The sequence below is a fragment of the Ochlerotatus camptorhynchus genome, unplaced genomic scaffold (assembly GCF_037179485.1).
Source record: "Ochlerotatus camptorhynchus isolate MF236.1 unplaced genomic scaffold, CSIRO-AGI_Acam_v1.1 ptg000558l, whole genome shotgun sequence".
Lineage (NCBI taxonomy): Eukaryota > Metazoa > Arthropoda > Insecta > Diptera > Culicidae > Ochlerotatus > Ochlerotatus camptorhynchus.
Window position 1 is genome coordinate 208635 of NW_027041041.1, and position 26894 is coordinate 235528.

General features: G+C 39.3%; 1 protein-coding gene across 1 annotated transcript in view; it reads right to left on the bottom strand.

Moving 5' to 3' along the window:
* Positions 1–26894, bottom strand: part of Fbxl7 (F-box and leucine-rich repeat protein 7) — a 150563-nt gene that overhangs the window by 15549 nt on the left and 108120 nt on the right. The window contains exon 3 of the mRNA XM_065236627.1: positions 65–1001. Within this exon, the coding sequence (XP_065092699.1) occupies positions 65–981 (917 nt within the window). The 5' untranslated portion in view covers positions 982–1001. The remainder of the gene's footprint in view (positions 1–64; positions 1002–26894) is intronic.

The window sequence follows — 26894 nt, forward strand, 5'->3', positions numbered from 1 at the left end:
CAGTTCATGCTAATAGCATCTCAAACTTGTACATTTTGACTCATCATGCTGAATGTCAACTCACCTCCCATCAACGAAATCTGTAGTGTTAACTTTCATTTGCTGGGCAATACGTGAATTTCTCCCGTGATACGCTGGTGAACCTCGTATCCGGTCGATCAGGTACCGATCGGATCCACTTGTCTCCGGGCTGGACGCTCGACGCAGCAGATTTGGTGAACTAGAATCAAGGCAGTCATTGTGACTCGAGGAGGCCTTCGAGGAGGAGTTGTGCGAGTTAAGAGTAGTGATTGCGGCTGCCGCATGGCAGTAGTTGTAGATCGCATCGATGTTCTCGTTCTCCAGGTAGTACCGTTCGGTGTTATTGCTACTGCTAGACTGGTTCCTAGTAAGACTGGACGGAGTGTTGGCGTTTCGTCGGATGGCACCTTGAATGTAGAGAGAGTCCATTTTCTCCTCCAGAAAATATCGATCCGCTTCCGAAAGCGATGTGAGGGGTTGTCCTTCCCTTTGATAGTTCACATGATTCCGCTGGATGTCCATTAGGACTGGCGACAGTCTTTGATGGTGCTGGTAGGTGTTGGTTAGTAGTGCATCTATTGGGGTATACGTTCTAGGTCGTAGCGGTCGATACTCGCCACGCCTATTGACGCTTGGCCGTGGAGGTTGGTGAAGATAGGAAGCGTTTTGATCTATTGATGAAGAGGAGCTCCTAGAGAGCATATTGCCATTTTCTAATGTTTTATCACTCGCGCACCCATTCGTGGCAGGATGGTTAGTTACTAGGCTTGTTTCCGCAGTGTAGATGTTCGAATCAATACCGAGGATTGGTGATTTTCGGGACATTTGGTAGGCCTGCGGATCCAGTGGACTGGAGCTTAGTGGGTGGTGATACTGAAGGGCGTCCATCGAGGGAGTGTTCCGCCCAAGGGACGCTAGCGGACACTCGACCGGCGCACCTCGGCGCTGTGGATGCGACATGTTGTGTAGAGTGATGTTATCTGAAAATAAAATAATAAAAAAGGTTTTTTAATGTTTTTGCAATATTACAAGAGAGAATTTGAAAAATAATCTTCACAAATTTGATACTACTTGATATCCACTGAATTGCACTTATTAAAATGTCAGCGAATGCGGAATCATGCCTGGTAGCAATAGATTGGACATAGCATATTATTAATCAAACGCCATACATGAACATAAACATGAAACACGATGGGAAATAAAACACCATGTTCTCCACGTGAATGAGCGACGATGCACTTGAAGTTGCCCGTCAGCTGGGTATAGCTCACGATGGGAGAGGATAGGTAGGTCCTGACTGGAAGTATCGCACTTGATGGACTTTATTCCACTTTTACCTTGGCCGTGTGCCGCATATCAATTGTGCTGTGGTGGCTGTGTTCCATCGTCTGTTCTAGCCTAGAGTGCAGAAGTTGTTTTGCGATGAATTCCTTCATTTCCAGTTGATAAATTATGCGTATCAAGGCTAATAAAAACATTAATCAATGGCAGTTTCCGAGATTAAAATCAGGCAGCATCGGATTGCGAAAATTCCTCAGGGTATCAACTAAGTTCCAAACGATTGAATGTTGTTTTACGTTACTGGGCGGAATTGAGCTCAGGGTTCTTGTGGAGTGTTAGGTTTTTTAATTTGTTAATCAGAATAATTTTTATTTTTGTTGTGATGATTTAAAGTGATCAATTTATGTATTTTTTTTTTATAAATCAATTTTCTTTATCAAATCTATATTCAACATTTAAAATATTCCCCAACCAGACACAGTGCTGAATTTTGTGCTTCTAGCGTACAATTTTTATTTATAGGGGAGTTCTATCATAAACATATTTCTTTGCTCGTTATTTAACTATCTATGATTTTCTGGTCATATGATTGTGATATTTGCGTTGATAAAAAAGCTGCTCTTATTGAAGCTTAAATATCAAAACAATTAATAATTATCTTACTTATTTGAGAAAGTGATCTAACAAATAATTCAAATCAGAACATTGTTCCTATCTGACTTATAGATGGTGCCTCTTCTTATTAATATTAAGATTAATATCACTGACATTTTCAGCTATTCCAAAGCTTAATGAACTGGCATAAAACTAATTTAACATATCAGCCAACAACGATAAAAACGTACTCAGCAAAGATGTTCACCCGATTTGTTGTACCTTTTCCCGGAATTAAATCAGTTCTAGGCTAGGTTCTAGGTCATGTTTTGATATCCACGTTCGATGAATAAATTATGTAGGGTAAATGTCGGCTTTGGCACCCATTGACTGTTTTTTAAAAACCTAAATGTATACAGTAATTTCACTGTATATTCACACCAAACACTTCGCTTCCAACTTCCAACGTGTAGTGTAATGTGGACCGACACGATTGCTTTTATTGACAATAATCGTATTGTCAATACATTCAATATTGACGTCAATACATCGGTATTGACAATATTTCTTTATTAACATCATCAATATTAATGTCAATAATTCCCCTTCGCGTCAATATATTGATACGTGTGGGGTTTGCTTAGGCAGCAATAGAGCTTTTTGACGTTTAATCGGCGCACACTACTGCACTATTTAAATTGAACGAGTGCGAGCAAGAGGGAAACAGATAAGTGGGAAAACAAACCGTCCATTGATCCATATGTGCTAGATAGAGAAAGACGATTAAACGTCAAAAAGGTCTGTAAGCGCGAGTCATTCTTCTTCTTCTTTCCTTTATTTAACGTCGGTCTCTGTTCCGCAATCTAGTGCCAATCACCGACGGACATCGATTGCCATCCATTGACGGCAATCGAATGTGCAGGAAGGCAGCTTCCACACCTGCGTAGGATATCGCACCCATTCAACACACATGGGCCGGGACCAACGGCTTTACTTCCCCTTCCGAAGGAAGACGTGACCAGAGATTTTTATGCCTCAGAAAAATCCCACCGACCTCGGCTGGGATTGAACCCAGACCCATTGGGGTGTTAGAAAGCAGTCACGCTTACCACTACACCACCGGCGCCGGCTGCGCGAGTCATTGACAGCTCACCATTCTTTGTTTGTGTTTGTAAACAAAGGTGTAACCGATAGCTATGCTACACCCTGATTTTTTTCGGTGTTCGGCGGTGTAGCATCAGTGTAGCTACACCGCAAAAACGAAAACGACATTAGTTTTTCAGCAGTCTGATTAAATTTTTAAGACTGCCCAAGTAACAAATCTAGAGCTGCTTGGCTATATTCAGAATGTATAAAGGTTTTATTGCAGCTGCAACCATTACCTACTGCTTTATCACGGTCATATACAATGCAAGTCATGAAACATTCTTATAGCTATCTACACAACCCCTATAAAGCTAATGAAAAAACCAACTGATGCTTATGCTATTTTCACTTATGAAAGGTTTTATGATTGCTTTGAAGTATAAAAAAAGCAATATGAATTGCCCTTATAAAACCCAAAAATAAATCCTTTTATTGCTTTATAAGTAAGCGCAATAAAACTAGTTGGCCATGAAACAGTTATTTTAAAACAATTATAAGCATTCAGTTGCAACTTGTCAGAAATGTAAATAGGCGGTTTATTTTTACAACATAGAAAAGAATCAAAACTTTCCGGTGCTTCCAAGCGGAGCGCAAAGAAAATCAACAAAATTGTTAGCATGAGCATGAAAACATTTCGTGTATACGTATACGCGACGTAGTGTGCGTAAGAAAAACATCAGCAGTCTCTATAATTCTTCCGTTTTCGCTCGCATATACATGGGGTGACACTGTCGAATCTTGGTCGAAATACATGGAATGGTGACAGTCCTAGGACAAAAAGGTTGAAATCACGCATAACTTTTCATAAAGGTTAATGTACCATTTAAAACTTTTCCAAATGTTTGTAAAATTCATCGGTTGCACCCGTAGAACAGGAATATACATTTGCCCTCAAATAAAAAAAAATCAAGCTGAACATTGCATTAGGTCCTAAGTAATATTGACAGATTCTCTTCGTCGACTTTCTCTTTGCATCCCCACGGTCATGTAAAGACATTCCCAGGTATTTTCAGCACATAAATCGATAAAAGAAGCTTTTATCTAGCATCCAATATGACAAACACATCAAGAAACGGTTCGGTGAATAAGTTATTAACGAAAGAGAAAGTCGACGAAGAGAATCGATCAATGTTACTTAGGACCTAATGCAAAGTTCAGCTTGAATTGCTCTTGTAAAAAGAAAATAGTTCTCGTGATAAAATCATGCATTATGCTTTTCTGTTCTGCTTTCATCCTATGCACACTGGGCCAGGAATGCAACCTAGCGGAGCAAAATTAATAACTCCGAAACGAAGCATTTCCGCGACTTGGTGTCTTCGGCAAAATTTCTCATCATAATAAGGACCATCTATTGACATAAACAAATTGTTCAAAACTCTTCCGCAAAGATGGTGCCACAATCTAACTTCTTGGGCAAAGTTGTTTATCTTGACACCAAAATATACCTCTCTCAAATTTTGATATTTTGTTTATCGAGTATTGCTTAATTTTTGCTAAAAATGTCAGTTTGCGATTTTTTGCGCTTTGGAAGATATTAAAGTTCAAAAATTGTGTTCTTTTTCGTTTTTTTTTCAACAATATCTTTGAAATTTGAAGCTTAATCCAGTATGTTTCTTCACAAAAGCTATTTATTTAATGTATTTGCATAAGAGAAAAATATAACATTATATTTTTAAGCAAAAAACCGAAACAAAAAGAAAAAACCATATTTTCGACATTTTTTCTTTAACTCCATATAACTTGGAACCAATAGACTATGGAAATTTAACGTCTTTGAAAGAGCTGTTCATTTTGTCAAGATAAACAACTTTGCCCAAGACATCAAGTCTCCAAAACGTCAGAGAAAGAAGTTAGATTGTGGCACCCTCTTTGCGGAAGAGTTTTGAACTATTTGTTTATGTCAATAGATGGTCCTTTTTATGATAAGAAATTTTGCCCAAGACGCCAAGTCACGGAAATGCTTCGTTTCGGAGTTATTAATCTTGCTCCGCTAGGTTGCATTCCTGACCCAGTGTGCAATGTAAGCATTAGACATTTTAAGAAATTGCGCTTGGTGTTTTTCTCGCTGCTGTCCTCTGTCGCCATATTGTCATTATGAAAATGCCATTAGCCTTGGAATAAAATCCAAGAAATTTCAATAAAATAATGGCTAAATAAGAGATCCGAAATGATTTCCAGTGTGCATTGGTATGAATTTATGTATTGAGATCTATTTTCTGTAAAATTAAGGTGATTCCATCAAGTTCATTTGATTTCTGAAACAATCTTTTTTGTTAACTTGAATTATTTTGGAGGCGCATTTATTTAACGCTCATATTATCCCAATATACACGATAACATTTCAAGCGCATATGTTTTGGAACTTCTAAAAAGTCATTTATTTTCTTTAAGATTTTCACTTATGTCGCCATGAAACAAAATTGATTGCATGGTGATCTTGACACCAACACTCAAACCTATTTTTACGCCAAAGATTTCCATTTGGAAAAAAAAAGTTTCAGCAGAACAGAACAACAACAAGCTAATTTATGGCGGTTGCTTTGATGCAATAAAATTAAATTGGCTTTATAACTGATTTTCACCAAAGCGTAATAAAGCTGCTTGGATATAATATTGCTCTTAAAGAGGCTATGAGAACCTTTTGTAGAGTATGAGGCTTTATGACAAAAGGTTTTAAGACAGCTTTATTATGATTCTCAAACATGCTTTATAAACCTTATCAAGAGTGGTCCACTAAGCTGTAAGACGATCTTATAGCGGTTATCAAAAGGTTGTGCTGGAGCTATTAATTTTATTGACGGTTTTATAAAATTGATCTCAATAACCACTAATAGAGTGCAATAAAACAAGAAATGCTACTTGGGTGAGCAAACGCATTTCGCCAGGTTTTTCTTGAAATGAAACACACGCACTACAAAATGCGGCTGATAATGAGTTACCGATATCAGAACAGGAGATTAACATGCAGTTCAAATGGAAAGGTTGCCGTAGAATAAGAAGTTGCCGACAATAGCCACACTCACCTGAGAAGTTTGGAGCGTTGTAAAAGAGTTTTAAAACAGTTTTGGACAATTCTATCAATTGAAATCTTTCTTTTTTTTTTATATTTATTGAAATGACTAGAACAACAGACAGCAGATAAATGTAAACAAAGAAACACTGCATATGTGTGCGTTACATCGATAAAAAGCGCATAGAAGCGCGGAAGCCGCATGGATTTGCGAAAATACGTAAAATCCTCTACCAAAAAAATAATCATTCTCGGAAATAAAATAAAAATGTTCTGAAAAATGGCATATGCCGTGACCATTTTCTCTTATATTGAATCCCAAGAAATGTGTAAAAAATAATATGAGGTTAGGGTTCACTAAACTTAATTGCGATAGAAGTTCGGAAATGGCTGTGACAATAGGACTTTGTTCAAAAATCTCATCGGTGCTACTGCTGAAATATTTTTTATTTGCGATATAGAATCGTCGCACTCAGACTATTTTACAATACTCATGAATTCATTCAAAAGTGACATTTCGTTAATTTCAGTGAGACTGTCGGATTAACGTCTAAATATTGTGTTTCTAGTGTTATAATTTCGTTTTATGAACTAATTCCAAGATGAAGATGTTCCACCGCAGCTGTAAAATCAACAATTTTTCATGAATCATCAGCAAACATACTTCAAATTTTTCAATGCACACTAGGTTTATTATTCAAGAATTCAACTCATTTTCATACTGGCGGTAGAACTTAGACAGCTGCGGTAGAACAATGGAGGTAACTCTAAGACTAGAAGGTCCCGAAGAAATGTGCTCAACTTTTTGGCTCTTGTACCATAGAGGTAACTCTAAAACCAGAAGGTGCCGATGAAACGAGCTCAATTTTTTGGCTCAGCTCTGGTACACTAATAAAAATTCAATGATTATTTTTATGTGTCCCACACATGAATTTTTGCAATGTGATAAACAAATGATATATATGTGTCGGACACATAGTTCTTATGTGTACACATAAAATTCACGTGTAGCCACACATACTATTCATTTTACTCATAAATTTCATGTGTACTTCTGAGTGGATTCTGTTTATGTGTAGACACATGAAAATCATGTGGAATTTTAGATGGATATTCGCCAATAAAAATGTGTCGAATTTTATGAGTGTACTATCTTCGGTCCCAAGTTAATCAATGCACCCCTCGAAACATAGGAAAATCCACTAACCCCTCATTTTATCTGTCAAACTTTCATAGCGAATCATAACAAACATAGTGTAGTACTGGAATTTATACTAGAATGGGGTACGTTAGTCGATTTGCTTGGGACCAATAGGCTAGTCAAGTAGTGAGCCAATTTAAAATCGTTAGTTTCGTATTGATCAACGAGTGGAAACTAACGATTTTAAATTGGCTCACTACTTGACTAGCCTGTTGGTCCCTAACAAATCGATTAACGTACCCCATTCTAGTTACTATGTTTGTTTTGATTCGCTATGAAAGTTTGACAGATAAAATGAGGGGTTAGTGTATTTTCCTATGTTTCGAGGGGTGCAAGCTAATCGGGACCGAAGAGAGTACCAGAGCTGAGTCAAAAAGTTGAGCACGTTTCTTCGGGACCGGCAATATATTTACTGTGATTTAATGTGATTGACATGAAGACGTTTTTCAAAGAAGTTATGGGGTTTTACGTCACATAATTCCAATGTAAGAGTATTATGGTCTTGACCCTGATGGGTGGATTAATTATTATCTCCTGTAATGTTAACATAGTTTGTCCACTTTCTTTAATGTATAACTTGATTTCCGAGTCATAAAATTGAAAATCGAGGTCATGGCACCTAATGATATCCGGAGGGAATTGGGAGAAATAGCGAATTTTTCACAATGAATACTGCATTTTTTGAAGTTTTTTGAACTGTCATCTGTTTTGGGACATACAAACATTCTGCAGGCGGAGAGATCATTCTGGGTACCGTTTCCTGTTCTACACTTTCAATATCTTTAATCTCAATGACAAAATCCTACCATCAACATACAGCAACAGCATAATGGAATGCTGGGGATGGCAATAATCACACTCAATCGGCCGAGAATGTCAAGCGCCTCAGGCACATTTTTGCAGTAGAATGACCGATGCAACAGCCTGTCCATACATATTCGCTCGTCTACCAACACATACCTCTATCCGTCGTAGTTTTGCATGCAACATTGAGAAATTATGCCCGTTCAGTTCAGTGAAGTAAGTGAAGCACACGGAGAGGCATCTGAGCTTGCTTCGATAATGGGAGTGACCACATGGCTGCTTAGATTATTCAAGATGGATTTCCTGGCATAAGCATCAAAAGGCTCCTCCTACCAACACTGACTTCAGAACTAACGATTCCTGAGCATAACGGGAAGTCACTGGCAAATGTGTAGGTCGAGTAAAGTTAGGAAAAATAGCTGCCTGATTTTATGATGCATGCTCGGCTTCCTTTTCTGTACTAAATTCAATTAACGGGTAAAAGGAAAAACTCAGAAGAGACAAATTAACTAAGGTTTTGCTCTAGCCATTGTAACATTCCAAAATGAGCATAGCTCTTTAATCACTCACATGTTTAGACTTTCACCATCAAAATGTGGGTAATATAACTCGCTCAATGGGAGATTTTCTAGCAGGAAGAGTTTAATACTATTCCTCCATTAAGCCAACCCGTAAATGACTTGGTAAGTCAGTGTGGTTATAAAAGTGCTAATTAAATTCAAATTATCCACATATGACTCCATTAGAGGCAGTTGAGCCGAGGATAAGATGATAGCTCATATCACTGCCGCTTGCACGAGTGGTGAATTTATCTGAAACCATATAATCCCTCGGGGAGGCACCCATCCGGCTGTATGGTTAGGGCTCAAAGTCTTGCGTGATATAATAAATGATTACAAATTATGTTTTGAATGAGCACTTGATGGGTGGATATTTGAGAAGAAAACTTTTACTGGTCGAACCAGCGCTGGATGGGACTCTCATGTTATACAGTTGCATTTTTTGATGAGAGAATCAATTACGGTGCTCCCAGGTAACAAGGATTATGTGTGTAACATTTGATACGGTTCGCTTCGGTCGGTGTTCTAAATTACGTTTATGATGATAGTGGTTGGCTGATGGAATACCATCTCTGGAGCTTTACGTTTTAATCTGATAATGTTTATAAATGGCCGAGGATATACAAATTACATCGCCATTTAGATTTTATTTTGCGGCAAAGAAACGGCCTTCTCACGGTTGTAAATCAAGCGCAGCATCGATCGCTCATAAGAAGTAGCAAAACTGTTGCCCTCGCTACCGCGTTGCCACCGCTTACCGCGCCGTGCCGAACGATGACGACCGGCGGTAGGAGGCCCCCGTTTGTAGCCCATCCATCAACTACCGACAATTGTTTTCCAAGATCTGATTTTGAATATCTGATAGTACATTATAAAAAGAGTACAAACCACGCATCATGACCGACGAGGGAAATGTTGTACTTGACGGAGCCAAAGATTTCCATCATCGCTACGAAGAACGGCGAAAAGCCTGAGGGGGTACACATACAGGGTAATAACTTCAACATTCCACAGGTTAACTGATAGTTTGAGACTCTGTTGGATGGGTTGAATCGAATATCGTGTGTTCGACGCATGCAAAATACAACGTGCTTTGTGTACCGGAAAGGATTATGGGTTAGTTTTAGTACGTTAGCGGCTTAGCAATCGAATAAATTTTGTGATCATGTTAGAACATACTCTTTGCTTACCGGAGGCGACATATTTCGCTTAAGGACATTTCACGTAATGAGAAAAGTCATTCTTCTTCGCCTTTTCACGCTATCTTATCGAAGCTTTGAAACAAGTTAGAATCCAAGGAATTAAAAGAACATTCAGGGACCACATTATGAACAACGCACAGTGGCGCGGGCCTCCATTCTCAAATGTCGTACAATACCTTAAACATTGCCATAAATTAATAAAATAGATTTTTTATTTGTTTTCCGTGATGAGCACCAATGCTACCGACGCCAGGGAGGCAGCTCCCACACACCTGGGCCCTACATATCGACCCATCATCAACTCATGCACCGGAGACCAACGGCTTTACTTTCGTGATCAAATATGTTATGCCTCAGAACATCCCGGTGGCGCCGACTGGGATTGCACCTAGCCCTGCTGGAGTGAGAGATAATCACGCTTACCTCTACACCACCGGCGCCGCTGATGAAATAGATAGGTTTAGTTAATTGAAGTACCAATGCTGAATTCATTTTGAGCGGCGGTTGAGTGCAACGTGAATAGTTAATAGTTTATAGAAAACAGAAGTTTCTAAAGGAAAGAAAACGTGATTCATCATGTTTGCAAGCATCAGAAGAGATGTCGTTATCTGCGTTGTTTGTTTTTTGACATAGAACTACGTCTTTGTCGACTATACTAGGGTACAAATCAAAAAATATGTGTGATAAAAATAGTAGGGGTATTCACGTAGGGTCGAATTATTAACTAAGCGTATTTGCTAAAAGTTTACCACTGCTTGTATGTGAACGAACCATGGCAACATTGCTATGTTTGGATGCGTAAAGTACGGACTGTCAAAATCATCTGTTTCTTTTTTGTTTTCATGCAGGAGAATCAGGATGCCGAAGTTCAGTGCCGTGCAAAAACAAATTAGATGCCGGCTTCTGTTTACAGTTTTGTTGACGTACGGCGCGAGCGGTACGAGAAACGAAACGAAATGCGAGAAACGAAGGGTGCGCTGATTTTGTTACGGTCATGACATTAATAAAATGCAGCAATTATTTTTTGATAAGGGGCTGTTCATAAACTACGTAGACAGTTTAGGGGGGGGGGGTTTGACAATTTTCCACGGCCCATACAAATTTTAAAATTTTTGTATGGACAATTGTCTACGCAGGGGGAGGGGGGGGGTCAAGAATCCCAAAAAACTGTCTACGTAGTTTATGAACAGCCCCTAATTGAGAAGTTGCAAAATTGGATTTAATTTTTAAAGTTTTCTTTTTGTTTGATAACATATTTCCAGTCACATAAAACGAAGAACAACAACATCATGAACTCACAATTTTATGTTGGTGATTTATTAATGGAAAAACTACATTTTAGAACCCCTCAGACGTGGTATTCTAAAAAGACGTAAATGAATACACATCAAAATCGAGGACAGACAGACGCCCTCGTAAATCTTTTTCCTTTGAAAATAAAACGAGCTCATAAACATTTGGATACACGGTATACAAGAAATACACTAAATACCATACGCTACGTGAATACCCCTAGTGTTAGGTTTTGATCGTTTGTAACTTTTCATTTATAGATGAAATTAAAATCCAAATACGCCAATCGATAGGATATTACTTAACAAATCTGCTAAAATAAATACTTTTCCAATTTTTAATCAAAAAACTTTTGAAAAATGCGCAAATGATAATTTTATCACTGTTTTCATGAACTAAACGTTTTCCCCAAACCCAGTCATCATAAACGAATACCACTTGGTTGCACATCATTCTGCTTGAACCTGAAAAGATATAAAACAGCGCTGCTTTCCTGCCTCTGCTCATTACCGCTTTGAACGGCTTGGCACTAGGTCCTGCAGCATGAAAACAGTGATAAAATTATCATTTGCGCATTTTTCAAAAATTTTGATTAAAAATTTGAAAAAGTATTATATTTCAGCAGATTTGTTAAGTAATATCCTATCGATTGGCGTATTTGGATTTTAATTTCATCTATAAATGACAAAGTTACAAACGTTCAAAACCTAACACTATTTCACCACACATATATTTTTGATTTGTACCCTAGTATAGTCAACAAAGACGTAGTTCTACGTCAAAATTGCTTGAAAGGCATATTCGATGATTTATGTTGGTGAATTACACACAACTGACTTTAAAACATATCTAGTACCTCTATATATGCAATTAGATTAACATCCAAAGTCCATCCTTTTTTTCCATATTCTGCAGAAAAGATCGTTCTGTCACGCCCCATTCATAATAAAAAGTATAATAGTCAAAAATGCATGACAAACATCAATTTTGCGTGGTTCTACGTCATACTGCGGTCGTGTCTAGGACACAACCCTTTAATTTTTTTTTTCTTCGCTTGTGCTCCCGGAACAGGCATTTGAGGCATCATTCATTCATTCATCATCAGGCATCATTCGGGTGAGGTGGTTCCTTTTAGTTTGTTTAATTTTATTTTTAACCGGATTGGAATTTAAATTTAGGGGCTCGGCTAAGTTAGCGGCTGCCGTTTTTGCTTACTGTGTAGGATTTACTCCCAAGCTCCTCGAGAACAAAACAATTACTATGGTCGCATGGCCTGCTTAAGCATGGAAAACGGAAGTGGTTATCACAATAGGGGGAATCTTTTTCTTCTTGGAAGCCGGGAAAGTTTACCAGAATTTTTCCTGGACGACGGATCATTCTCATCATCCGTGAGCAAATCAAATTAATTGTTCAAACTAATTTCATCAGAAGGGGGATCAAGAGATTGCCCTTTTTGCGCTTAGGCGCCATGGCGACGGTAAATTTTTTATCCAAATCGATTTCCAAGCAGATTACTATAAAAATCTGAAGGATCGAAGACGAATTTTCCAAATCGATATCCAAGAAGGTATAAAATTTTCAGGTTTATTGAGCACTGAAAAGTGCTGTTTAAATTTGTTGTAGCTTTAGGTAGTATTAACACTTCCTTCAGCAAAAAGCAAATAGATCCACACGGCAAGAGAGCACGATGCGGCCTGTGAGATAGCATCCCCCCAGAGCGTGAGACCGTTTATCAATACGGTACGAGGTAGATGTACACGAGCTCGGAGGCAGTCCTTCCATCCCGTGGCCCTAAATGGGGGTGGGGAACCATATGACCATCGTAAAACTGATTTGGATATATTTGTTTAGGGTAGCAGTGGAAACAATAATCAAGCTATAATGACATCTTACAATAGGTTTCTGATGATCCTTGTAAGGGAGCATCCATCAGATATGTCACGCATTGAAGGGGGAGAGGGGGTTTACAAATATGTGACAATAAATGCATTAGGTATAGGAAAATCGTTACGAAAGGGAAGAAGGGGGGTTTATTTTCCCTAAATTTCAAACTGGTTCTATGGTAGCCATATGGCTCTATAGTTGTCGTTTTGAGTGCTATTGGTAATATTTCATTGAGTAGATGTGATTTTATATGTCACTTGATATGGTTATGATAGATAATAAATTTGACCAAGACAGACATGTGGTCTTATTATTGTTCTCTATCATTTCTTGAAGTTCCAATATGTTGTCGCAATGATAGGTAAGATATATGATAAAGATAGAAAAAAAAAACTCCCCGTGACAACATATTCTTGAATATATAAGAAAGGAGAGGCCTGGGGGGCAGCCATGAGATACAAATGTTTGAAAATAAAAAGTTTGTCCAGCAAAGACGAACCAGCCGACGGCTGAAAGTCTCTTTAATAAAGAAAGATAAGATAAAAAAAAGTTTGTCCGGGCTTTTACGAGTTAATGACCAAAATTTGGGATTTTTTTTTCTGAAAAGGCGATCCAGTTTGCAACAACTTTGTCTCAGACGTCATTTTGATAAGATGACCCGTTTTCGTACTTACCTTACCAATCAGGCTAAGGCCTTGTTGTCCTCTGCTGTCCGAAGAAGTCGTCTCCACTCTACTCGATCCATGGCCACAGTTCGCCAGCCTCGTAGTCTGCGAAGGGTCCGCAGGTCACCTTCTACTTGGTCGATCCACCTTGCCCGCTGCGCGCCTCTTCTTCTTGTTCCTGTTGGGTCGCTTTCTAGAACCATTTTCACTGGGTAGTCGTGCGGCATTCTTACGACGTGCCCAGCCCACCGTAGTCGCCCAATTTTTGCAATGTGGACGATGGATGGTTCTCCCAGCAGCTGGTGCAATTCGTGGTTCATTCGCCTCCTCCACGTTCCGTCATCCATCTGCACTCCACCGTAGATGGTACGCAACACCTTCCGTTCGAAAACACCAAGGGCGCGTTGGTCCTCCACGAGCATAGTCCAGGTCTCGTGGCCGTAAAGGACCACCGGTCTAATCAGCGTCTTGTAGACAGTCAACTTCGTGCGGCGGCGAATTTTATTCGACCGGAGCGTCCTCCGGAGTCCAAAGTAGGCACGATTCCCTGCCATAATGCGTCTTTGAATTTCTCTGCTGGTATCATTTTCGGCGGTCACCAGTGAGCCCAAATACACGAACTCATCGACCACCTCGATTTCGTCACCGTCAATCTGAACTCGGGGTGGGAGGCTAACATTGTCTTCCCTAGAACCTCTTGCTTTCATATATTTTGTCTTTGATGCGTTGATGGCAAGTCCAATCCGTCTAGCTTCAGCCTTCAGTCTGATGTACGTTTCCGCCATCATCTCAAAGTTCCGTGCCATAATGTCAATGTCATCGGCGAAACCAAGGAGCTGGATGGACTTCCTGAATATCGTGCCACTCGTGTCTATCCCAGCTCTTCTGATCACACCTTCTAACGCGATGTTGAACAGCAGACACGAAAGTCCATCACCCTGCCGTAACCCCCTTCGAGATTCAAAGGGACTCGAGAGTGTCCCCGATACTCGAACAACGCACGTCACTCGATCCATCGTCGCCTTGACCAATCGCGTCAGTTTATCCGGAAATCCGTACTCGTGCATAATCTGCCATAGCTGATCTCGATCGATTGTGTCGTATGCGGATTTGAAATCGATGAACAAATGATGTGTGGGCACGTTGTATTCGCGGCATTTCTGCAGAACCTGCCGAATCGCGAAAATTTGGTCCGTGGTAGCGCGGGCACCCATGAATCCCGCCTGGTATTGCCCCACGAACTCTCTTGCATATGGTGACAGACGGCGGCATAGAATTTGGGAGAGTACCTTGTAGGCGGCGCTCAGCAGTGTGATCGCGCGGTAGTTGCAGCAATCCAACTTGTCGCCCTTTTTGTAGATTGGGCATACGACACCTTCCATCCACTCCTCCGGTAATATCTCCTCCTCCCAAATCTTGGCAATTACCCAGTGCAGCGCTCTAGCCAGTGCTTCACCACCGTATTTCAATAGCTCACTTGGTAGTTGATCTACACCAGTTGCTTTGTTGTTCTTCAGCCGACCGATCTCCTCCTCAACTTCTTGAAGATCAGGGGCCGGTAGCCTGTCGTCTTCTGCGCGTGCTCCAAGGTCTGTTGCCGTGCCACCTTCGTTTTCTGCTGCTTCACCGTTGAGGTGCTCGTCATAGTACTGCTTCCACCTCTCAATCACCTCACACTCGTTCGTGAGAAGGTTACCGTCCAAGTCCTTGCACATATCGGCTTGCGGCACGTAGCCTTTGCGCGAACTATTTAGCTTCTCGTAGAACTTCCGTGTGTCGTTTACGCGGTACAGATTTTCCATCGCCTCGCGATCTCGATCTTCCTGCTGACGCTTCTTCCTTCGGAAAACCGAGTTTTGTCTGTTCCGCGCTTGTCTGTATCGCTCCACATTCAATCTCGTGCGGTGTTGCAGCATTCTCGCCCGTGCTGCATTCTTCTCCTCTACTAACAGTTTGCATTTGCCGTCAAACCAGTCATTTCTTCGGTCCGGGATTGCAGTACCTAGTGCCGCTACAGCAGTACTACCTATGGCTGAACGGATGTCCCTCCAGCCATCTTCAAGAGAAGCTGCGCCAAGCTGCTCTTCCGTGGGTAGTGCAACTTCCAGCTGCTGCGCGTAGTCCTGGGCAACTCCGGTGTCCCGTAGTTGCTCAATGTTGGGTCGTGGCGTTCGACTTCGACGTGTGTTATGCACCGTCGAGAGTTTTGAGCGCATGCATACTGCAACTAGGTAGTGGTCCGAATCTATGTTCGCACTGCGGTACGTGCGGACGTTGATAATGTCGGAGAAGAATTTCCCGTCGATTAGAACGTGATCGATTTGGTTTTCTGTGTGTTGGTCAGGTGATCTCCAGGTGGCTTTGTGGATATCCTTGCGGGGGAAAAAGGTACTTCGAACTACCATACCCCGGGAGGCTGCAAAGTTCACGCATCGTTGGCCGTTGTCGTTCGATACGGCATGCAGGCTGTTTGGCCCGATTGCCGGTCTATACATTGCCTCCCGTCCTACCTGAGCGTTCATGTCGCCGATGACGATTTTGACGTCCCGTTGCGAACAGCCGTCGTACACCTGCTCCAGCTGCGCATAGAACGCTTCTTTCTCGTCGTCGGGTCTCCCTTCGTGTGGGCAGTGCACGTTGATGATGCTGTAGTTGAAGAAACGGCCCTTAATCCTCAACTTGCACATCCTCGCGTTGATCGGCTGCCAACCAATCACGCGTTGGCGCATCTTACCCAGCACTACAAAGCCGGTTCCCAGCTCGTTGGTGGTGCCACAGCTCTGGTAGAAAGTAGCCGCTCGATGCCCGCTTTTCCATACCTTTTGTCCTGTCCAGCAAAGTTCCTGCAGTGCTACGACTTCGAAGTTGCGTGGTTGAAGTTCGTCATAGATTAACCTATCGCAACCCGGGAAGCCGAGCGATTTGCAGTTCCATGTTCCGAGTTTCCAATCGTAGTCCTTATTTCGTCGCGTAGGTCTGTGCCGATTGTTCCGATCCGTATTTCTTTCTTCGGTATTTGCAACTTTGTTTTTTCCAGGGCGGCTTGTTGGGCCTGCCCCAACCCCCTGTCTCGCCGGGGGACCATCGTGCACAGCTCTGTTTAGAGTCCCACGCTGGCACTAGGACGGTGATCAGCCGCTCCTAACATGGAGAACAGACGCCGTTTTGAGCCGCACCTCCATGGTGAGCAGACGCTCAGGTTTGGTGAAGCATTTCCTCTATCACCGTACTATGGTTACCGCGCCAGTGTTCGCGTCGCACCTCTTCACTTTGCTATTGCCGGACTGGCAACATTGCCCAGGCTACGCCAACCAGCTGTGTCCATGTTTCAGCTGGTAGTCTTTTGTTATCATATGACTCGAGGAGGCGTGAAGTAGGAACTTGTGAGGACCAGGGCTAGGTATTCCGCTCCTTCCAGGTTGTCAACTCACCATTTTGTAGCCCATTTTCCCGTTTCGTGCTATGACTAATTGAAAAAATAGCGAATACGCCATTTGCGAATATTAGGCGAGAGTAAAAATGGCCCTGCACAAATTTGGTTCATTGTCCCAAGCGAAAAATTATGCAAAGTTTTATGGAATTCTTTGAGGTAAAATTTGAAGTTAGTTTATTTTTTTTGCTATTTGGTGTGGATTTGCTCAGCAAGATGAAACTGATTTCATTAATTTGATTTGTTTTGAAATTCCTGAGTAGATTGTTTTTTGGGACCTCCCTTAGCTCAGTCAGTAAAGGCGCAGCTACAAAGCAAGACCATGCTGGAGGTGGCTGGGTTCGATTCCCGGTCCGGTCTAGTAATTTTTCGGGTTGGAAAATGTCTCGACTTCCCTGGGCATAGAAGTATGATTGGACTTGCCACACAATCATACCAATGCAAAAATGGTACAGGCATCGAAAGCTCTCAATTAATAACTGTGGAAGTGCATCTAGAACACTAAGTTGAGAGCACGCAATAAGCTAATATGCGACAAGCTTGAAATGTGAAGAAGAAGAAGATGCAGAAAAGTAGATTGTTGAAAGTACTTGAATACAATTTTTTTAAAATAGACATATTGAGAGAATTTGAAAATTCCCAGAGTATTCTAGGTTTTTCTAGAAAAAAAAATATTTTCAACAATCATCAATACATTTTTGAGCGCCCCTGAATGAACGATTGCAATCTTAATATATTTCTGTGAATTTTCACTTAAATTTGACATTTCGAAAATAAATTATAATGTTAGAAAATCCCTCTGTTAATGATCTGTGATTTTTGAGAAGGTGTTTGTCAAAGTTAATTCCTGGTTTGTCAGAAATAAGTCTGATACAATAGCAGGTTTATTTGAAATTTTTTAATCTTACAAATTTAAGTGAAAATTTACCAAATGCAGCACAGTCTTAGTAAAGCCCTCTAGTTAAGTGTGAACGACTGTCACCACAAAACTGAAAAAAAAACTGTTCCAATCGAGCAAAGCGGTGCATTTTGACGGTTCAATTGGAACAATTTTTGACAAACTTTTACTGTAGGACTTTAAGCCATAGACACACGTGACATATACTGCCATGTCACAGCAATGTGACGTAAGCGCCAAAATCAAAGTTGTTCAGGAGAAGACTTTTTTTTTCTGTTCAGGCATTACAAATAGGTAAATTGAACCGCTGTTTGATTTCGATCGATCATTATAACGCTAATTGACATCCTTATGCATGTAGATGTTAGGTAAAATGGAATTTAATTTTGTGGTCAAGGTACATGAATTGTACAATTAGTTTTTTAAAACACTTTAAAGTACCGTAAGACGGGGTGACATTGGGCCAAAATTGATAAATAATGTTTATTGATGAAAATACTTTGAATATACAGAAAACGATGACTAGAATATGTTCCTTGAACTTCGAGAGTAAAGTGTAGATAACATTAATCAGTAGTTCTATTGTAAACTTAAGTGTCTTAAATAGAAGAAAAAGAAAAAAACATTTTTTTTAAATGTTCACAGGTAAACAAAAGTTTGAACACACTTTTATTTGGATAGATAAGGGTTACACGCAATCTATAGTCATGCAAACGAAGTACACTGTGATCATAGCCAAGTGTACTACAGATAGCTACGTTACATTTAAATATTTTAAAATATTTAAACCAAATTTGTGTTTTGGCCCAATGTCACATAAAGTTTTTCATTGGTCTATTTTTTTATTTAAATTTAGCAAAATGAGGTACCAATTTCAATCAATAATTTCCATGACAATCGTAAATATGTCATTGAATGTATTCACATGCTTAAAATTGTTTTTCTTGGTAAAATGTGAATTTTGTAAGGTAGAGAAAGAAAAAAAAATTCTTTTCGACCCTTTGTCACCCGACTTACGGTATGTGACAAAGTTTATTTCCATGTGGCCAAGAAGTGATTAGTGTCGCTTTTCCGTTGTTCGTTGTGGTTTTTCCCGAAGCCACATCGTAGACACCCTTAGATTGCCATCTGATGCCCAGTTGGTAAACAAAACAAATCAGTGTATAAGTTGTGCATGACTATCTTGTAATGACAGTACCTAGTTGTTTGTTTTTTCGTTTCTCGTAAGCAGTTGAAATGCGATGTTACGCAAAATTTTGCAGCTACAATGCAAGTGCACTAGTAAGACGAAGTCTATTTCAAGGCTGTTTTCGCTAAGTTTATATTACTCCTGAAGTGCTGTCAACAGAAAAGTGTTTCCATAAGCTACACACTGTATTAATGTTTCCTTGCGCTGAACAAGTTATTGTTCAGGATACTTTGAAAAGTTCTAAGCTGATCAATTCATTCATTTCTTATCATTTGAAAAATATGCAGAAGTTTAAAATTAAGAAAAGATGATGCATAGCAAATTTATGATGATGTAAAATTTTCTCAATTGACAATTTTGTTTGTTTGGATTAGATAAGGAAAATGGATGTCGACCTAAATGTCCCTTATTTGGGCCCATACATAAATTCAGCAATCGCATATTTTCAATAGCGACCAAAAATATCTATTAGCACCGTCCCAATGACGCGTTCATCTAGGTAAAATTGATAAATATCTGATTTTTAGCGATGTGCCCAATGTTAGATCCATAGGCAAACATTAGAGCCATTTACTCTAATTGATAAGAATTAAATAATAATAAATATATTAATATCAGTCCTATATGGAAAAAGTAGGCAATGAAAAAATTGCAGTCAAAGCTCGCTAAAAAAAGTTGTGTAAATTTCCGTTATTATGATGCACATAAATGGAGCGTCATATATCATACAAGTTTACATTTTAGATCGTGTAAATTTATGATACATGTCATGCAATATTCCATATATTGTATGCAACTGTCCACCTTTGTTTGCAAAATTTCTTGCAAGCTGCTAGTTTACGTGAAACGGAAGTTTACATGCATGAATGTCACCAGTAAAATTCAGATTTTTTTTCCTGTGTACAAAATGCAATTCCAATGCAATTGAAAAAAAAGAGAAAATTAAATGATATTTTTTGTTATATCAGCAAACAATATGACAATTTAAAAAGCAGAACTGTAACTTTACACACCAAAAAATTCTGAATTTTACTGGCGATGTAAACATCCATGCATGCAAACATTCATACATGTAAACTTCCTTTTCACGTAAACTAGCAGGTTGCAAGAAATGTTGTAAACAAAAATGGACAGTTGCATACAATATATGGAATATTGCATGACATGTCTCATAAATTTACACGATCTATAATCTAAACTTGTATGATATATGACACTCCATTTATGTGCATCATAGTAACGGAAATTTACACGACTTTTTTTTAGCTGTGTACCTCTGGACGATTGCATTTCAATATGGGACTGATATGCGATTACTTTGCTTGATGGTACAAACTGGCGTGATCACGGTCAAATTCCGTAGTTCTATCACATAATCACATAATATGAAAGTGGATACCGTTATTTTCTCAAAATTGACAAAACTCCATATGGGACTAGTATGCGATTATAGGCAGTATACTTAATATATAGCCGCTCACAACTTCTAACCCCCCCCCTCTCCTCCTCTCTTAAATGCAACGTAATTTATGTATGCTCCCTTATACTAGCATACAGCGAAGGCTATATTTCCACATAAGCGAATACGAATAAAAGTGCCTCCAATAGACTGACTAGGACACACGCGGTCACTATTTAAGGTGACATTACCTGTGGTTTGCAACGAAAGGACTCGGTGAAGCAAAGTTTAATTGAGCTCTAGGTTTTAGTTTTTGCAATGCGATGAATTGGAAGTTACATCATATAACTTTATGGTTCACTGGAATACCTGTTGTGGGTGGCTGGAAAATTATTTTGAATTGATTTGGGATATGAGAATGAGGAAAATAAAGCAATAGTGCATTTTTTTTTTCAAACATTGGAATCTGTATATGAACTGACATGACATATGAAGTCCATCATGAAATGGTTGTTATATCGCAAGCTTAGAATTTTCGTAATAGCGCTTGATCTGCTGATTTTGTCGATCGTCGTCTTTCCATACAGCGAAAAAAAAAATCAAATGACTCACATCCTTGTTCACCATATCATTGTTCCCGATTTGGCTGCCAACAAAGTTCCGTCGTCAATAATCATATAATATGTGAGTAATTATAATAATATAGGATGTTTTATGCTTCTGTCCATAAGCGCTCTGGAGAATGTATGTAGATGGTTGGAAAGTGATTACGCGACAAGCTTGCCGATGATGGTGCCGGACAGATGCTGATGGATATATTTCGCACAAGTATATGTTAGTGAAAGACAAGGGGCTAAACGAACGTGGCAAGAAGTGATCTGATCCTTATCCCTGTTTTATTCGAGCTGGCCGTGCTCTCCTTCGATGCAAGAGAGTAACCCGAACCACTTTTCGCAATGATCCCCCCGAGGAGGAGGAGAGAACAAATTGGTAACCGTGCGACAGCCGCGCATCGACGCACCAACCAGCACCGTTGTACACATTTATAGTCGCATGCACGAAACGGTTGATGGATGAATTAAGCTCTCTTTGCACGTCGCTCGATTTCGCAGCTTTGGGGCCACTGAGGATGATGATGATGATGATGACACGGGAGAATTTTGCATTTTTGCAGAAAGATGCATCACCGCAAGTCTGCGGGTAAGAAACGAGTTGGTCATAATTTCTGTCCAAGTATTTGTGATAAGAATCTGGTTGTGGTTCTGTTTTCTGTTTTCTACTGCAAGTTTGTGGGCGAAGGTGAAGTATTGTGTTTTGAGTGCATATTTTTGGTTGAAGTGAAACGTGTGTGCCAATTACAAGACATAATACTGCATTTGGGTGAAATGGACGTGTTGTGGAAAGTTGAAGGAATTCACTTAGCAGTAACGAAGTTAGGGGTAGTGCTGACATGTGTCATAGTATGTTATTGAAAGACTTCACTCTATAATGACAAAATTATTGATTGTCAAAAAAAAAAACCCTGGTCAAAATCTCATTAATTTTTCGTCAATGACAAACATTCACCTGGTAAGCAAAAGTGTAATTTCGTGCATCCTGTGTCACATTATTGCTATGCAGGCAGTTAAGGACGTAGATGCTTGTTCGCTTTAACGGCTTCATGAAATCGTTTTACTTAATTCATTTAATTTTCTTACAAATATAGCTAATAACACTGACAGGATTGTCACTGCCAATCGAAATTTCTATTGAAGATGACTCTTAGCTCGAATGAGCGATTAAAGCTGTTTTGTTAATATAGCCGTGTATGAGGCCTCCCTTAGCTCAGTCGGTAAAGGCGCAGCTACAAAGCAAGACCATGCAGGAGGTGGCTGGGTTCGATTCCCGGTCCGGTCTAGGAATTTTTCGGGTTGGAAAATTTCTCGGCTTCCCTGGGCATAGAAGTATGATTGGACTTGCCACACAATTATACCAATGCAAAAATGGTACAGGCATCGAAAGCTCTCAATTAATAACTACGGAAGTGCATCTAGAACACTAAATTGAGAGCACGCAATAAGCTAATATGCGATAAGCTTGAAATGTGAAGAAGAAGAAGAATGGTCGAGATTTTGCAGCACTGGTTAGGGTAGTCAAATCGGATGTGTCGTCAGTGCAGTTTCAGATAGTAACAAAATGAGCTCAACTTTTTTATTGATAGATTGTTGTTTTATAGAGCACCTTAGAGTTACAGCGCGATTTTTGGAGAGGCTGGAGTGTTTGATATGTTTGGAAATTAGTCCTGGGTTATGTGCATATTTATTTATTTATGTATTCATCAATCAAAAACCGTAGCCTACATAATAACATTATAACTTATGATCTATGATTTCGCAGTGCTTGGAAATATTTTTTTTTCAGTTTTAGGGGCGGCATATTTAGGTCTATCATTTAACAGTACTTACCTTACCAATCAGGCTAAGGCCTTGTTGTCCTCTGCTGTCCGAAGAAGTCGTCTCCACTCTACTCGATCCATGGCCACAGTTCGCCAGCCTCGTAGTCTGCGAAGGGTCCGCAGGTCACCTTCTACTTGGTCGATCCACCTTGCCCGCTGCGCGCCTCTTCTTCTTGTTCCTGTTGGGTCGCTTTCTAGAACCATTTTCACTGGGTCGTCGTGCGGCATTCTTACGACGTGCCCAGCCCACCGTAGTCGCCCAATTTTTGCAATGTGGACGATGGATGGTTCTCCCAGCAGCTGGTGCAATTCGTGGTTCATTCGCCTCCTCCACGTTCCGTCATCCATCTGCACTCCACCGTAGATGGTACGCAACACCTTCCGTTCGAAAACACCAAGGGCGCGTTGGTCCTCCACGAGCATAGTCCAGGTCTCGTGGCCGTAAAGGACCACCGGTCTAATCAGCGTCTTGTAGACAGTCAACTTCGTGCGGCGGCGAATTTTATTCGACCGGAGCGTCCTCCGGAGTCCAAAGTAGGCACGATTCCCTGCCATAATGCGTCTTTGAATTTCTCTGCTGGTATCATTTTCGGCGGTCACCAGTGAGCCCAAATACACGAACTCATCGACCACCTCGATTTCGTCACCGTCAATCTGAACTCGGGGTGGGAGGCAATATCATTTAACAGTGTAGATTATAAATAGACATCATCCGATTTATCGGTATATATTTCACGTAGTTAGTGCGCTGACGATCTATCGCGAAAAAATATCGATAACGTAATTGACGAACAGGTAGGGGAAAAGTTGGCTTCGGCAATACCTTAACCTATTATCGTCAGGGGGGTAAACAACGTCCTTGAGAGCTAAATTTTGGCATGTGGATACATTGTGCTTCAGAGCAACTATTGGCCAAATTTGAGTGCTCTAGGACTTTGTTTACCCCCCTGACGATAATAGGTTAAGGTATTACCGAAGCCAACTTTTCCCCTACATAAAAATTAAGTCTTGATAATAAATAAGCTGAGTCAATGAGTTGCAAATCAATACTGTTCACGGAAGAGACCATAGCATAATCCCGACGCTCTTTTAATGACTGAATGTTGATTAACAAACAACGAGCTTCATAAGATGGGAGAGGAAGTTCTGTCCATGCCAATTTACGTAATGCATATAATAAAAATTGCCCGTTGGATTGACTCTATTCGTTCTTTATGCTTTTTAATATAGGGTGACCAAACAAGACTGCAATATTATAATATTGGCGTCACATAGGCAACATAAAGTGTTTTAATTGTGTAAGGATCTTTAAAGTGGAAGCCAAAACGCTTTAAAAAATTAAGCATATTCCCTGCTCTATGAATTATTGTGTTATAATGATCCACAAATGTTAATTTAGAATCAAGAATAACTCCTAAATCTCTTATTTTATCACAATTTTGCATTTGTAATACAAATATCTGGTTTTATTAGTTTTCTACTGTAAGTTATACACACTTAATCTAGCTCGGTAAAATCTCCAACAGCCGATTACTTCGGCATTCACTTTTGCTGATATCACTGCAAAATATCTGTTTGTTAGCTGATATCTCAGCAAAATTTAATTTGTTCGCTGAGTCTCGGCAATTGTTTGACTGAATCTCAGCAAAATAAATTGCAGAATTACTCGGCTGTTGGAATCTCGGCGAAAAAATTTAAGTGTGTAAGATTACATTTTTTAACATTTAGTTCCAACAAACTTTAACAACACCACGTATAAAAACATTAACTTCATTCTGAAACGTATTCATATCATCATCATTTCTGAACTCTAAAAATAGTTTCATGTCATCAGCATAAATAAGCACTCTGAGATTTTTCAAAATAAGAGAGATATTGTTAACGTACAAAATGAAAAGAAGAGGTCCCAAGTGCGTGCCCTGTGGAACTCCTGACGTGACTTGAATTGGGTTAGATTTTTTCTCGCTGAATCTTACAATTTGCTGACGGTCCGTTAAGTATGACTTAATCCAGGTGAGGAATTTTATCTCAATTTCCCATTTTTTCTAATTTAAAAATCAACATTGGAATTTCAAGTCTATCGAACGCTTTACTGAAGTAAATTTAAAGAGCTTGTATTTGGTTTCCCTTGTTATTCTATGTTTTATTTGGCTGAAGATATTTTTGTTTATGATTGATACGAATAGTTTAGGAATACACGAGATGATGGCAATCCCACGATAATTTAGGATATCAGATTTTTTACCAGATTTATAAATGGGTATTAAAACCGATTTTTTCCATTCCTACGTGAATGTACCAGAGTCAAGTGACATATTAAACAGCCAGTATAAAGGTGGTTGTGAGCTCAATTGCTAAATTTTTCATAAAGGCTGGTGGGATTTCATCTGGTTCTGAGCCTTTATCGGCTTCCAAATATTTTAGACCTGTCAAAATATCTTGAACATTAATATTTATAACTCCAACATTTCTTGAAAAGTCAGGAAAGCATGAAAAATAATCATAATCATGATCATTATCCGATAAATTGAAGTACGTCTCTTGAAAAAATATTGCAAAAAGATTACATATATCTTCTGAATTATTTCCTACTTTTTCGTCTCAAGTTATTTTTGATGGAAAGTTGCACGAATTAATTTAGTTTTAACGTAATTGAAGAAGTTTCTTGGACATGATTGAATTTCATTTTCAGTTTTTAAGTTGTACTCATTAAGAGCAGAAGAAACAGCAAAATTAAGCTGGTCACAAATATTCAAATATTTTTCCAATAATCAGGGTTATTCTGTTTTCTATATATTTTGTGAGCCTTTTAGACACTAGAATCTGCTATTTTGCCAGTACGGGCATTGTCTCAGTCGTGTTTGATCTGGTAGGTAATATGATCTGAGGCTTAGGCCGATTTTTCACATGTATAGAAAAAAAACTGGAAATGATGCGTATAAACCTTGTATTGAGATTTTCACGTCTGGTTGTATTGGTGCTATACGTGAGAGTATGTTAGTGAAGATCCAAGGATAATACATAACAAATCGCAGTCAAACGCATTTTGACAGATCTAATTTCATACATTTTTTAGGTTAGTTAGAGGAAAATAATAAACAACTTGCATGGTGATGCACCCGCTAGTGTGCGTGCGTTAAATGTCACTAATCTCTATATCACCTTGTACATATTTGCTTGCTGAGGTATTTGTCTCAGTTGTGGCTCAACTGGTCAATCGAGCGATCCGAATACCAATAGGAGAACCTACAGCTTCTAATAATCTAAGAAATGGATCGTGGTTGATGCGCATGTACTCCATGAATCTGTATAGGCCAGAGCGTTAGTGATTAATAATAAAATAAAGCACGAGTAATGATTAATGGTTAAGATTAATGATTTAATATTTCCACCAATAATGATTTTTTAGAGGTTAATCATTAATTATTAATCGTAATCATTAATTATTGTCGTGATTTATTTTATTATTAACATGATTAAATTCATTATTCTATAATCATTGAAATAGAACTAATCAATGAATAATCATTCATCAGTAAAGATCAGTAAATCACATCACGCAGCACTGATTTTATGATTCCTCTGAATTCACCTTAAGATTTTTCTTCGATTTGCATCAATGCCCCCATAATTCTCTGAGTTCTCTTCTATAATTCTATTTAAAACTCCCTTGAGCATTCCTTGAAATTTCAGAGCAATTCACCTCATACAAATATTGAAATTCTGTCAATAAGACTCTATGAACTCTGCCACATGTTTTTTTAAATCACTTGGAATTCTACTCAGAATTCTCTACAAATTATTTCGGAACTATGTCAAGAATCATATTTTTTGTCCGAAAGAAGGCATCAAAATTAACATGTTTTTTAAGTAATACACA